At 41.3% G+C, this 15,525-nt stretch overlaps 1 protein-coding gene across 1 annotated transcript in view; it reads left to right on the top strand.

Annotated features, from left to right (window-relative positions):
• LOC126162581 (uncharacterized) overlaps positions 1-15,525 on the top strand; it is a 249,666-nt gene that overhangs the window by 6,811 nt on the left and 227,330 nt on the right. Inside the window, exon 3 of the mRNA XM_049919176.1 lies at positions 10,036-10,164. Within this exon, the coding sequence (XP_049775133.1) occupies positions 10,036-10,164 (129 nt within the window). The remainder of the gene's footprint in view (positions 1-10,035; positions 10,165-15,525) is intronic.

Raw genomic sequence — 15,525 nt, 5'->3', positions numbered from 1 at the left:
CCTTGAGCAGCCTAAAAGCTCTTGACCAGGGCTACCCTCATCATCCTTTGATAGCGACCACCATCCAGGAGTCCATCTATGTCGTGGAACGGTCCAGTCGTTCAGTGGTATTTGTCTGGACCCCAGGTCACGTCAGAATCCCAGGCAACGAACTTGCTGACAGGCTGACCAAACAGGCTACCTGGAAAACACACATGGAGATTGGTATCTCTGCAACTGATCTGCATTCCATACTACGCCGCAAGGTTTTGCGGCTTTGGGAAACGAAATGGCATAACCTCAGCACGCACAACAAACTGTGCCATTAAGGAGACTACGAATGTGTGGCAGTCCTCCATGTGGGCCTCTCACAGGGACTTTGTGGTTCTCTGCCAGCTCTATATTGGCCACGCTTGGGTGACATATGGTTACCTTATGCGCCGTGATGACCCACCTCATTGTCGGTGTGGCGCCCGGCTGACAGTGGCCCATATCTTGGTGAGCTGTCCTCCTTAGGCTGCCCTGTGATGGACTCTTCAGTTAGCAGACTCGTTGCCATTAATTTTAGCTGACAACGCCTCATCGGCTGATTTAGTTTTACGTTTTATATGCAACAGTGGGTTTTATCATTCTGTGTAAGATTTAGTGCATGTCCTTTGTCCCTTTGTGTTTTCCAGTCTAATGCTTTTAGGGTGGATGTTTCAATGTGTTGCAGAGTGGCTGGCTTTTCCTTTCTATTCTCGTGGTCAGCCAGCCACAGTCATCTGCTGTCTTGTTTTTACCCCACCAGGAAGGAGGTTCACTGCTCGTGTTGTCTGTAGTTCAACCATGCCTAGACCGTCAATACCGTAGTACAATCGCGACCGCAATGTTGCTTTGTGCTAGGAAGTGCTGTCAACAGGGGAAGTCTCCAAACGTTTCGAAGTGAACCAAAGCGATGTTGTTCGGACATGGAGGAGATACAGAGAGACAGGAACTGTTTCTTGATTCTCTCTGTGGTTTTCTTTTCCTGTTTTTGTCCATAGTAGTGTCGGTTGTCCTCCTGTCGTTCTTCTGGTTTTTCCTTTCTCTTGTTATTATGCGCTACATCTCCTTTCTTTTCTTCTTTCCATTGTGTAATTATTTTACTGGCAGCGAGGGACCGATTACCTCACAGTTTGGTCCCTTTACCCCTGTTTTAAACCAACCAAGCAACCAACCAACCAACCAACCAACTGTTCAGAGATGTCACTAAACCCGCTCAAAGATGTAATCAACCATGCATGGGCAGCATCTATTAGACAGAGAGGGTCCAACAGCCGATCAGTTCCAGTCATTCCACCAGGAAGGAGCTCCACTGCTCGTGTTGTCTGTAGTTCAACCATGCCTAGACCGTCAATACCATAGTACGATTGCGACTGCAATGTTGCTTTGTGCCAGGATGGGTTCTCAGTAGGGGAAGTCTCCAGATGTTTCGAAGTGAACCAAAACGATGTTGTTCGGACATGGAGGAGAGACAGAGAGACAGGAACTGTCGATGACATGCCTCGCTCAGGCCGCCCAGAATATCGCGTATGCCTTCAATCAGACAATTGTCAGAGATGTGTTTCGAGGCAACCCAGTCAGGCTGAAAGCCTTAGGCACACTGTCCAGCGAGTGCAGCAAGGTGGAGGTCCCCTGCAGTTTTGAGGTGGCATTATGTGGGGCCGACATACACTACTGGTGGTCATGGAAGGCGTCATAACACCTGTACGATACATGAATGTTGGTACCATATGTGAATGCCATCCTCCGACTGATAATGCAACCATATCGGCAGCTTATTGGCAAGGCATTAGTCTTCGTGGACGACAATTCGTGTCCCCATCATACACATCTTGTGAGTGACTTCCTTCAGGATAAAGACAACGCTCGACTAGTGTGGCCAGCATGTTCTCTAGACATGAACCCTGTTGAACATGCCTGGGATAGATTGAAAATGGCTGTTAATGGACGATGTGACCCACCAACCACTCTGAATGATCTACACCAAATCGCCATTGAGGAGTGGGACAATCTGGATCAACAGTGCCTTGATGAACTTGTGGATAGTATGCCATGACGAATACAGACATGCATCAGTGCAAGAGGATGTGCTACTGGGTATTAGAGGTATCAGTGTGTAAAGCAATCTGGACCACCACCTCTGAAGGTCTCGCTGTATTGTGGTACAACATACAATGTGCGGTTTTCATGAGCAATGAAAAGGGCAGAAATGATTTTTATGTTGATCTCTATTATAATTTTCTGTATAGATTGCAGGACTCTCTCCGAACCGAGGTGATGCAAAAGTTTTTTTAAGTGTGTATACGACCCTACCAGGATTTGAACCCACGTACTTCTCAACTGCAATCAAATGCACCATCTGTTGCACCATAGAAAACCTGATCATAGGTGTGTGTCTGCCAAGTATCTTATATAGAGAAAATCAGCTCTAAGATTTGCCAAGAATAATTTTACTGTGCTTTGGGTCTTAGGTAATGACCGATAGTCGATGATCTATAAGATATGGATCCATTAGCAAAACTTTTACAATCCCTTAGTTTTGAGTGAGGTAACTATGTTGCAGGGAGAAAGGAAAGAATTTCCCTTGTTGCACAAATCAACGGTCTAAATGGGTGGAGCATAAACACATTAACTATCAGGAGGTTTCCACGTCACCAGAGATTCAACCAGTAACAGAGGGTTTACGATCAAATGACTGACCTTGATATTTAATTGTTTTTAAGTTTTAATTACATAAAAGTGACAGATCTTTTGTAAGAATATTGACTGTAAATGCTACTTGAATGTTATAATCAGAGTAACAACAAATGAGTGATACTCCAAATATGCTTAATTTTTTTCCATTGTGCCAGCCAACAAAGTAGCTGCCATAGTAGTGTGAATGTGGATGTTGTCATAGAACTTTGAAATGAAATGGAAGTAGTCCAAAAACACTACATGTTACCACTGAGCATGCCAGTAATGTGTAACTAAGCTAGCATTTCCATTAAAATTTAACTGATGGATATTTGCATTAAACCTCCACGGTTATGTGAAAGAGTACTGCTAGGACTGCATGTACACTAAATCTATGAGATCATAATCACTTATTGGTAGTACACTGTTCTACACATTCTGAGTTTCTATCCATCTGGGCTATTTTTTCTGGTTGTAGCAGTTTTCACAAATGTTATGCTGCTGTCTCATCAGAAAGTGATTGCACAGGGAGATAGAGCTTCTCAAAGTTAACAAAGTATTGCTGCAGATAACAATAAAATTAACTGTATCACCATTGAAATATGGTATAACTCAGTTTCAAAGAGAACAGTTATCACTGCCCAGCGATGTTAATGCAAGGTGACTTAGCAGACTAGTTCTCTTTGGCATTCATTCATTCATTCATTCATTCTTTGTGTTCCGTAGATTCCCTGAAGAAGGAGAAACTTCGGGGATGTGGAATGAGACAGGGTATACATTAACATAGGAGACACACATCACTGAAATGCAATACATATTCAGTATTAACAATAAACCATCACTATATTGCTCTATGCTGTACTTGCTTATATCATCTAAATGTAATGGAATAAATTAATAAGAAAGCTGCTATGTTCTGAATTAATTGTGACTGATGTTTATATGCCATTAATAGCTTAATATTTATTTGCTTATAATGATATTTTTCAAAGAAAATATTTTTCAGACCTATAAATACTTAGTTCCGTTTACAGCACATCAATGCCTGTCATACTGCCTTATAATAAATGCTGCTACTTACCATGTTGCTAACAGAAATTTGAAATCTGTGAATTTAGATACTCAGATAAGACTCATGCTCAACTCTGCACTGAGGACTATGCCAGAGTGAAATGAGATCTGATTTATGGTCTGGCACTTGGTCGGGAGCAACTTCTGGTGCAAACTTCTGCTTGGTTGGGTGGCATCCTTTATAGACAAACAGCGGATGAGTATTTCTGTGATGATCAGGAGGCCTGCACATGATTTGTGTAAAAAGAATCAGTGCCTGAAGTGGCAATGATAATTGTTGTGTCTTTTGTGTCTTTAGCAGCAAAGCTGGCACCACATATTACCAGGGCTGCTGCGGGAGATGAGGCTGACACAAAATATGATGTTCTTACGTTATGGTCATACTGTTTATCCCGCACCTCCCACAGTGGAGTCGGCAGCAGCCTAAAGAGGCATTTATTGTCTGTGTTGCATAACAGTGTATTGCTGGGGAAACAATACCCAGCCCTTCTTAAAAAGAAGAAACAGCAAAGCCGGTGTGGAGGCAAAGGGTGCCACCAGGAGGAAGAGAGAGCCTGGGATTGGCGAGCCAGCTTTGACAGGTATCAGTGGCTGGTGAGAGACAATGCTTGAGCAACAGCAGCTGACTGAGATGCGACAATGCCAATGGTCTGATGATGCATCCAGTGTGACGCCGAATGTGGCCAAAAAGAAAGAGCCACCATGACTGGGGACCTATGCAAGGTCATCATGAAGTAAGGCAAGCCGGTCACCAGACGGTGGTGACGGTGATGAAACCAGGTGCAGCCCAGGGTGTTTTGCATCAGTATTTCCATGAGTGCCACACCATGTGCGAGAGCAAAAAAAAACATGTAGTGGTGTCGAAGACTTGACCCATGGCTGTATGGTAGGAGATAACAATGCAGGAGTGGAAGAAGGAAGTGACACAGGAAAAGTGACCATGGCAGCATTGAGAGGACTGGCAGCAGGGAGTGCAGTGATGACGACCAGTGACCTGTTGGCACATGCTATGGCATTGGAGAAGTCGTCTTTTATGATATCTGGCCTGACTCCAGGGCAGTGACAGTGGTGGCTGTGGAGGAGCCTGTGATGGTAAGACTGGCTGCAGTGGAAATTGTGGCTGCGGGTGCTTGTTGGAACCTGCTAGTGACTTTAGGGATGAAAGAGGAGAAGTCAGCTCCCTGGGCACCTGACAAGGGGAGCTATGAAGGAACTGTTAGAGGCAGATGATGGAGCAGTGGGTCTTCAATAGGACACAGATGCACTTGACTAGGAAGATGGTGGGCCAGTGGGATGCCTGCAAAGAAAGAATGGGCTTGGTTGGATGAGCAATGGAGTGGTGGGAAGTAGGCAAGGAAGTGACAGTCTTGTCCAGCTGAGTGACAGGCTGGTGGGATGTCGGCAAGAAGTGAAGATCTCAGCCAGATGAGCAGTGATGACTTCGCTCTTGAACACCCTATACATACCACCACCACCACAATAATTACCATCATGATACCTTCCTCACATTGCTGCATTTTAATGATCCCTAAATCCTTGGAGCAGAAATCCATCGTTGGCATGAAAGAAACATTTCTTACATAGATGCATGTTCTGGAGTTTCGTGGATTTATAGCATAGATCAGCTTACCTCCAGTGCCACCGAGGCCTGATGCACCCCGTTTATATAAATAGGGTTCTTGTATCAGGGCCATGTCCACTTCCTGCCTCCACAGGCAGTGACTCAGGGCAGCAGGGGCTCCTTTACTGTTCTGCAGATTAATCTGCAGCACTTCCAGTCTCTGTCTTGCTGCCATCTTTGAGGTCTCTGAAAACCCCGACGGTGACCTGCAAGAACTCTAAAAACTGTTTCAGGTCCTGCTCCCACATCGCCTTCAGGGACTTCTCTCCGATCTCCACTACCAGTATTTGTCCTTACAGTGCAACCTTTTGGTTGATCACTCTCCAATCTTGTGTCAAAACTTTTGGGTTCTGGGCCCCTATTTTCCAGAACTGTGTCTTAGAAGAGACTTCCTTAAGGATCTTTGGTACCCATGTTGATATCTTTGTGGTCTTAAGAAGCTCCGCTGCCATCTTAACCAGCAGCTTCGCATCTTTCCACGGGGATATCATGGGCACCTTGTCCTTAAGCCATTCCACCATGTGCACCCACTCACAGACAAAAATGAGGGCGCCACGATCTAGATAGACCCTGAAACTTCCTGGCAGATTAAAACTGTGTGCCTGACCGAGACTGGAACTCGCGACCTTTGCCTTTCGCGGGCAAGTGCTGTACCATCTGAGCTAGCTTCTGTAAAGTTTGGAAGGTAGGAGACGAGATACTGGCAGAAGTAAAGCTGTGAGGACCGGGCATGAGTAGTGCTTTAGTAGCTCAGATGGTAGAGCACTTGGCCGCGAAAGGTAAAGGTCCTGACTTCGAGTTTCGGTCGGACACACAGTTTTAATCTGCCAGGAAGTTTCATATCAGCACACACTCTGCTGCAGAGTGAATATTTCATTCTACATAGACCCTCCTGAAGTTGGATCCTGGGCCAGCATCCCCCCCAGTCTTTTCAAAGATGCCTTGATGTACATTACGTTTCCACTTACAAGCAATGATTTATACAGAGTGGACAAGATATTGGATAAAATGTCACTGCAGTCAGCATGTACTCTTACATATATTGCCCCACCATCACCATCACAGTAACAGCAGCAGCAACGGCAACAACAACAACAACCAAAAATAGCCGTGGGAGAAATGGTGACACACTCGAATCATTGGCCACTACATCTACATTTACATCTACAGCTACACAGATACTCCGCAAGCCACCATGCGGCCTGTAGCGGAAGGTACTCTACACCACTACTAGTCATTTCCTTTCCTGCTCCACTCACAAACAGAGCGAGGGAAAAACTACTATCTACACGCCTCCATATGAGCCCTAATTTCTCATATCTTAACTTCGTGGTCCTTACTCATAATGTATGTTGGTGGCAGTAGAATTGTTCTGCAGTCAGCTTCAAATGACAGTGCTCTTAATTTTTCAATAGTGTTCCTCGAAAAGAACATTTCTTTCCTCCCATCAATTCCCATTCGAATTCCTGAAGCATATTGTTCAAACCTACGGCAACAAATCTAGCAGCTTGCCTCTGAATTACTTTGATTTCTTCCTTTCATCTGAACTGGTGTAATTCCCAAACACACAAGCAATACTCAAGAATGGGCTGCACTACTGTCTTATATGCGATCTACTTTACAGATGAATCTAACTTTCCTGAAATACTCCCAATAAACTGAAGTTGACCATTTGCCTTACCTACCACAATCCTCACATGCTCGTTCCACTTCATACTGCTTTGCAACGTTAGCCCCGACATCTGAATTATGTGACTGTACTAAGCAGGACACTACTAATGCTGTATACAAACATTATTGATTTGTTTTTCCTGCTCATCCACATTAACTTAGATTTTTCTACCTTTATAACTAGATGCAACTCATCACACCAACTAGAAATTTTCTCTAGTCATCTTGTATTCTGTCATCTAGTATTCTCCTACAGTCACTCAACTTTGACACCTTACATCATCGACAAACAACCACAGTTTGCTGCTTGCCCTGTCTGCCAAATCATTCATGTTTATAGAGCACAACAGTGGTCCTATCAGATTTCCCTGGGGCACTCTTGATGATACCCTTGTCCTGATGAACATTCACAGTCGAGGATAGCGTTCAAGGTTCTACAACTCATGAAGTCTTCAAGCCACTCACGTATCAAGGAACCTATCACATATGCTCATACCTTCGTTAACAGGCTGCTGCTTCACACCAGCTGTAAACGCTGCACCCAGTAATATGCAATCAAAAACCTTCAGATTACGCAACAGAGCCTCTCCAGGGGACACCACCTTGATAAAGCACTGTCCGTGCGAATGGAGAGGCTTGTGTATCTGCGTGAAGCTGAGGCTATGCCAAAGGTAAAGGACCTACTGCCGCAAAGGTCTCAGCCAGTGGATCAGACTAAGAGTGTCCTACAACATCCCATCTTCCCTATCCACTCCTAGTCCTACCCAACTCCCGGACCCAACCCAAAGTGTGATGCGATTCGTGCCAAGGGGTGCGTGGCACATGGGAAGATGTGTCGCAAACAGAGCCTCAGGGATACCGGGTGACCTTCCTGAGTAAGTAGCCTTACAACGCACGGGGTACTCGTGGTGTGGACTTTGTAGATCCCCAAATCTTGTGGGACCAATATGGACGCGATTAAATAAAACATAGAAAAACAAACTGAGGGGCAAACTGAGACCTCAGATATCCAAACATCGGGGTCAGTACCGATGGAAGGCATTCCCACTACTGAATCAGGGTCTAGACCTGAGCCAGAAGTGGGAACTGTATCCGAGAAGCTAGACCAGATTAAGGTCAAAGGCTTGTCTGGGGCCCAGAGGAGGAAACTACTCAGAGAACAGAGGGAAAAGGAAGGGAAAGAATGGCTTCCTAAAGACAAGTCGGGGGAATTCAAGGAACTTGAACCTAAGACCCCCAGGAAGAAACTCTATCAGGTTGAAGGGGATACGCAGACCCCCACTACGTCAAAGACAAGTAGCAAGCGGATAAGGGAGGAATCGAAGATTCACAACTCCCTGGCTAAGCAAGTCCAGAAAAAACCAAGGCAAGAAATATGGAAACAGACCTATAGTACTGCAGTCTCGGTTTTTAGGATAGCAGTTATCCAGGAAGGTTATCCACTGGTGGCCATCACCTCGCAGCAGGAGAAATTGGTACAGATCTCTAAAGTAGACCGCATATAAGACACTAGTGCAGCCCATTCTTGAGTATCGCTTGTGTGTTTGGGAATTACACCAGTTCAGATGAAAGGAAGAAATCAAAGTAATTCAGAGGCAAGCTGCTAGATTTGTTGCCGTAGGTTTGAACAATATGCTTCAGGAATTCAAATGGGAATTGATGGGAGGAAAGAAATGTTCTTTTCGAGGAACACTATTGAAAAATTAAGAGCACTGTCATTTGAAGCTGACTGCAGAACAATTCTACTGCCACCAACATACATTATGAGTAAGGACCACGAAGTTAAGATATGAGAAATTAGGGCTCATATGGAGGCGTGTAGATAGTAGTTTTTCTCTCGCTCTGTTTGTGAGTGGAGCAGGAAAGGAAATGACTAGTAGTGGTGTAGAGTACCTTCCGCTACAGGCCGCATGGTGGCTTGCGGAGTATCTGTGTAGCTGTAGATGTAAATGTAGATGTAGTGGCCAATGATTCGAGTGTGTCACCATTTCTCCCATGGCTATTTTTGGTTGTTGTTGTTGTTGCTGTTGCTGCTGCTGTTACTGTGATGGTGATGGTGGGGCAATATATGTAAGAGTAGATGCTGACTGCAGTGACATTTTATCCAATATCTTGTCCACTCTGTATAATCATTGCTTGTAAGTGGAAAGGTAATGTACATCAAGGCTTTTACATTATTTATTTTTATTTGCCTTATCAAAGGTTTAAAAATTTTGTTGTGTTACAGCATTTTTATAATATTTTGGGTGCATTCATCAGTGTCAAGTTTATCACATTCTACAGAATTTCTTTTGGTAGCTTAATCATGGTTGTGAAATGTTTTGTGTTGTTATTAGTGAAACATTCCCTTTATGGATAAGAATATGGTAACTCAAATATTATGCTATGCATACTTGTGTGCACTCAACAGTCACAATAATTTTGAGACTATCACTGTCTACCTATTTTTAGTGAACTTTTGTGGCATTGACACCACAACTTAAAACTAGTATCTTCACAGACACATCAACAGTTTGTTTAAAATGTTTGTACTTGTCTGACTATGTTAGAGTAAAACTGTGATATTCATCAATCACCAATACCTAAATAGTCTTTTTCCTCATATTCCCTCCCTCCCTCCCTCCCTCCCTCCCTCCCTTCCTCACTCAATTACTCACTCAATGCACTCCTTCCTTCCTTTCTTCCTTCCTTCCTTCCCCAGCAATGGCTCATAGATGCAGATGTTGGGAGCAGTATTTGGATGTTCGGTGTTTTATCTACCAACAAGGGGACAGGACAAATTTTATGCTATGATGTCATTAAAAATACTGTATAGCTGTTTAAACTACTATTAAAAAGTCTGAAAAGCAATAAAATCCTCTTGGCTTTTAAGCTGCTCCAACTGAGGTACAAAACTGCTATTATCGACTCTGATGATATCATGGGAATTAAATCTGATATTTTTGATTGATGCCTTTCAACAAAAGTTTTTTATTGCTTTTTCTCAATTTCAGTCTTCCTCTGTGTGACCTAGAACATATGCTAACAGCACAGAAACGGAAGTATATTGATAGATTAGAACTTACTTCAGTGATGAAACTGTGGACAGAGAAGATTGAACAGGATGCAAAATCAGAGTTACAGTGAGTAAATTATAAGAATTTCATTTCTTTTTTATTCTCATATTTTTTTGTGGCTTAGTCTTTGAGATGAAATCTTTGATGTGGGGTTTGAAATTAGAATTTCATTATACACTGGCAAAATGTGCTGTTATTTCAAGATGGTATTGTACAAATGTTAAAAACCTCTTCTGTAGATCAATTTTTATACAGGGTTTTTCAAGAAGAACGGTAAATATTTTAGGTGGTGGTAGTGTAGTCAAATCGCAATAAAAAATGCCATATAACATGTGTCCAATTTTTATTGCGTGTAGAGATACAGCTGAGTTCAATGAATTTTCGTTTCATGTGTTTGTACATTGGTTGCTATGGGCATATTTATCGAATGTCAGCAGTAGAGTGTTGAAGTTCACATTGTGAAGTTGTGCTTTAGTTTACATTGAAGTTTTTGTTGTGATTTGTTGGACAAGTCTACTGTACTTAGCATGTAAACATGCTGTACACATATACACATGAGAGTGCCAATGTGGTATTTGTATGTGGATTTTTTAATGGAAATGCTGCTGCTGCTGCTTATAGAGAATATGGCATATGATTTCCTAACCACAGACTACCAGATTCAAAAGTGTTTACTTATATGTTCAATACACTGTGTGACACTGGTACAGTACCCAGCAGTCATATTGCATCAGAAAATGTAAATAGACAGAGTGTGGATGAAGTAGAAGACATTATTCAGTCAATAGAACATAGTCCTTCAACAAGCACACGTAGAACTTCTGCACGTATCAGTGTCCCACATACAAGAGTATGGGTGACATTACATATGCACGGGTTCAATTCATATCATTTACAGTTCATTCTACACCTTTGAGCAAGAGGTGAAGGTAGACAATTGGAATTTTGTCACTGTATACTTGAAAATCGCCATGTAATCCCATTTTTACTGTTCGCTGAAGAAACAACTTTCACTCGTGACAGCATCAATAACACTCGCAATTCACATCGGTGATCTGAAGAAACCCCACATGCCGCTGTGGAGACACATTTTCGAGACTGCTTCCTTGTAAATGTTTTGTGTGGTTTGATAGACAATCAGTTGATTGGGCCTGTTGTGTTACTGCATTGTCTTACAGGACCCTGTTATCTACACTTGCTTGAAAATGAGCTACCAGCATTATTGGAAGAGCTTCCTTTGGCTACAAGAATGCATATTTTCATCCAGCAGATAGGGCTCCTGCACATGTAGTTGTGGGGTGACCCATCATCTAAAAATAACATTCCCAGAAGATGGATTGGTAGATATGGGCACATTTCTTGGCCACTGAGGTCCCCAGACATTACCCCTTTGGATTTTTGCCTGTGGAGAAGGTTGAAAGGTAAAGTCTACAAGGAAAAAGTACCGTATTTACTCGAATCTAAGCCGCACTTTTTTTCCCGTTTTTGTAATCCAAAAAGCCGCCTGCGGCTTAGAATCGAGTACAAAGCAAGTGGAAGTTCTGAAAAATGTTGGTAGGTGCCGCCACAACTAACTTCTGCCGTCGAATATATGTAGCGCTACACAGGCACACAGGCATTGCGCCAAAACCTCCGCGTCAGTAAATAAATTAAAAAGAAAAAGAAAAAAAAGGTGGAAGACGAGCTTTTTTTTCTCCGCCCCGAGTTTCGACCACTGCTCTTTCATACATTATCCAACAAAGTAAATACAAATTCCGTATTGTTCATCTTCGAATGTAGCAGAATTTCGATGTACTACGAAAATCCGACATGCAAGACTGTTTGGGATGTTTGTCAATATGGCCAACTCTACTTTCTGAATTTTTTCCTACCTGTGAGAAGAGATGGTTGCTAATAGGAACCTGATGAAATGTGAATCACATGCAGTATTCTCTTCACCATAAGAATAATACGAATATCAACATTTTGTCATGTATTCTTTCGTGTTTGCTGCTATCTCATTTAAATCCTGCCTGTCTAATAAACTACGAAACTAGAGTGAGACAACAGCAAACGCGGAAGAATATGCGTATCGTGTCATGTTTATATTCGTATTATTCTTATGCCTAATAGTGATACTATCAGAAATGAAGCATGGCAACTGACTAGATTTTTAATTCCAAGATGACTAATTTCTGTGCAGAATTTGATGCACTAAAGAAGCGGCCACAAAGATTTTGAAACGGAGAAACATTTTCGCCTAACTCTCGTTCAGAACATGTTCTATCATACACAGTCTATTATTTGGTTCTTGTTGATCATATCAAAGAAAGCAACAGTGTAAGTAACAACAAATAGCAGTCTCTTGCCATTGTTTCGCTAATGAGACGATTACTCTCTCTCTCTCTCTCTCTCTCTTTTTTTTTTTTTTTTAATTGTAAGCGGCGGTAGTGCACACTTAAGCAAGCCATGCCGCGAGCGGCGACAGGCCGTAAACACGCACTATCAGAATGCGACAAACAATGCGTGACACAGTGCAGTAATGCATTTTCAGCTTAGAGTGACGCAAACACCTATAACAAAGAAAACAGCACTTATCAGATCAAAGCAAAATAAGCAATCGATTCAAACCAGACGAAGCATGTGAAAAAGGAAGGGTACCCGTATAAATACCGACGGAGCGCCTGACGCGTAGCAATGGCTACCTGGTAAAGCTTAACTGCTAAGCTTACGACTCGAACCAAACTACTGTAGCTGTATCGTCATTCATTCGACCTAAATTGTGTCTCATATTACAGTGGACCAACTTTGTTTCGATTTGGAGGTGCGGCCTAAAACTTTACTCTCCCCTTGAATTTCGAAATTTCCGGTGCGACTTAGATTCGGGAATTTTTTTTTCCTTTATTTCAAGTCTCATTTTTCAGGTGCGGCTTAGATTCGAGTGCGGCTTAGATTCGAGTAAATACGGTAACCACAAGAGCCGATTTGATTGTTCCGATTATGGGTAGCGCAGCCCTCGTAAAAGAACGCTGAAAAGCACATTGAAGTTGGCGGTAGAATTTTTAAAAATCAACTGTGAACCTCCTCATGTGGCTCTGCTTTAATTTGTTTGCGTTACTTACTAACAGTTGTATCTCTGTACTCAAAAAAATTGGGCTCATGTTATATGACTTTTGTTATTGCAATTAGTCTCTACTACTGCCTCCTAAAATATTTACACCTGGTGTAGAAAAACATTTCGATATTGGTGAGAACTGCAAGATTGTGATGACAACAAAGATCTGTAGACTAATGGGACCTCCACAGAATAGGGATCCCTGGACAGAGTTTCTATTGTAATTAACACCTTAAAACATAATTGAAAACATCAGACTTACACGTAACTATGGAACTTGCAGCATTGCAGTCGTGTGAGTGATTTTTGTGTGTGTGTGTGTGTGTGTGTGTGTGTGTGTGTGTGTGTGTGTGTGTGTGTGTGTGTGTTGTTGTTGTTGTTGTTGTTGTTGTTGTTGTTGAGGAAGGCCTTGGCCGAAAGCTTTAACTGTGAGAGTCTCTTTGTTGTGCCTATCTGCGACTCAACATCTCTGCTACATGGTGAGTAGCAACTTTCCTTCCCATAATATTGTTACATTCCATCCCAGATTTTCCATTATGGAACTTGCATTATATATAAAAAATGACATCTTTCTGTTACTGACTTTATTGTTTATTACTCACAACACAGTTGCAATTTTAGTAGTTGGGTCATTGTTAAGTGCTTAAAACAGTGCCCTAGCATAAATTACAAATGAATAAAACTATGCGGCCATTCTATATACATCACTATATTTGAGGCTGTTGTCAAGATGTCTTGGAAGGGCCCATAATTTGACCTTTAAATAAAAATCATGTTAAAGAGAAGTATCTGTGTGTTATTACCACATCACAACATAGAATATTTTATATTGTGACATGATGGTAATAACACACACAGACACCAGATTAATAGGAGTTTTATTTAAAAGTCATATTATAATGACACTCAGGTTTTCTTGACAATGATCTTGAATATCTCGATTTTTATAAAATGGCCTGACGTTTTTATTTATTTGTAATTTGTGCTAATGCTTTAGAATTCGTTGCTTTTATTCCAGTCTATTTCTTAAAAAAACCACTGTCCTGTCTTCCTAATATAGTCATCTTCATATATAATTACTATTGTATTCCCATTTTCTGCTGTAATGACCACTGCCTTCTCGATCTCTTACTTTGAATTGAGATTTTTTAAATACCACTCACATAATTAACAACTTTACAAGAACTACACTGAGTACATAAAGCTTTTTGGACTTAAGCAGTGTGTCTCCAGTTTCAAGTATTCTCGTCTTTGCTGCTTCCATGCAATTTTAGTCTCAGCTATGACTCACTTAATATTTTTCTTGTTAATATTTGAAGTGATGTTTATTCACCAGCATATTTTCATCATTATTCAGTTCAATATTTGTTCCATTTGCTACCCTGTCATTATATGACTTCCAATGCAATCTTTAGTTTTTGCAATAGTTGCATTCTGATGGTTCATCAGTTTATCTAACATTTTGTTATGCCTTTTCTTCGATTTTTATCAACATTACTCCTGGCCTTATCAAAAATCTTTTGTTACATGAACTGATACTGAGTACTAGAAAGTATGATACTCAATTCCAAGTGTAAATTGAAGCTCTTGTATGTATGAAATTGTCATGTTAATACACTCCACATAACTGGTCATTAATACAGTTAATCTCATTTTTGATTTTGCTTGACAGTGTAAAGGTTGAATGCTGTTTAATTTTCACTTTTGTGTAGTTTGGTATGACACCTATTGCAAGACACTGCTTAATAATCTAAAAATTTGTGGCACTTACTTTCTGCTTCAATTAACGGAGTTTTTTGACTCTAACATGAGCCAGACATTGCACTAATTTCACAAGCTACGACATAGTTGTAAATAAAAACATTTATTCAGGAAAAGTAAAATATTTTTTCTGCAATAAAACTTATCTATTATAGTCATACAATCCCTGCTGTATTCACTGTTTTAGATACTTGACTATGGCCTAAATTCTAAAAATACAATCATGTTGTGAATAATAACCAGTTCAGTCAATTATAGAAAGATGATGTGATTCAAAAAATTCATTTTAGTGTGAACTCCTTTCACCAGAAGTTATTCAGTATACATGGTCTCTATAAAAGAATGTCCCATTTATAAATTTTAATAGTATCAATTGTAATTGTTGTTGAGAGTTGGTACAAGGTCAAAATTAAAAAGTAACTCAAATAGTTTGCCAAGTGCATGCGTGAGTACTGCACTGTTGTTTTCCCACTTGGAGCACCACATATATGAAATAGCAACTTCTGAGTGTAAAGTGTTTTGTGTTCTGCAGTTTGTTAAGAGTGAATCTCTAATTTCAGTTCAGTGTGTAT

This window comes from Schistocerca cancellata, chromosome 2 (genome assembly GCF_023864275.1).
Source record: "Schistocerca cancellata isolate TAMUIC-IGC-003103 chromosome 2, iqSchCanc2.1, whole genome shotgun sequence".
NCBI classification, from domain to species: Eukaryota; Metazoa; Arthropoda; class Insecta; order Orthoptera; family Acrididae; genus Schistocerca; species Schistocerca cancellata.
This window is presented reverse-complemented; position numbering and strand designations above follow the sequence as displayed.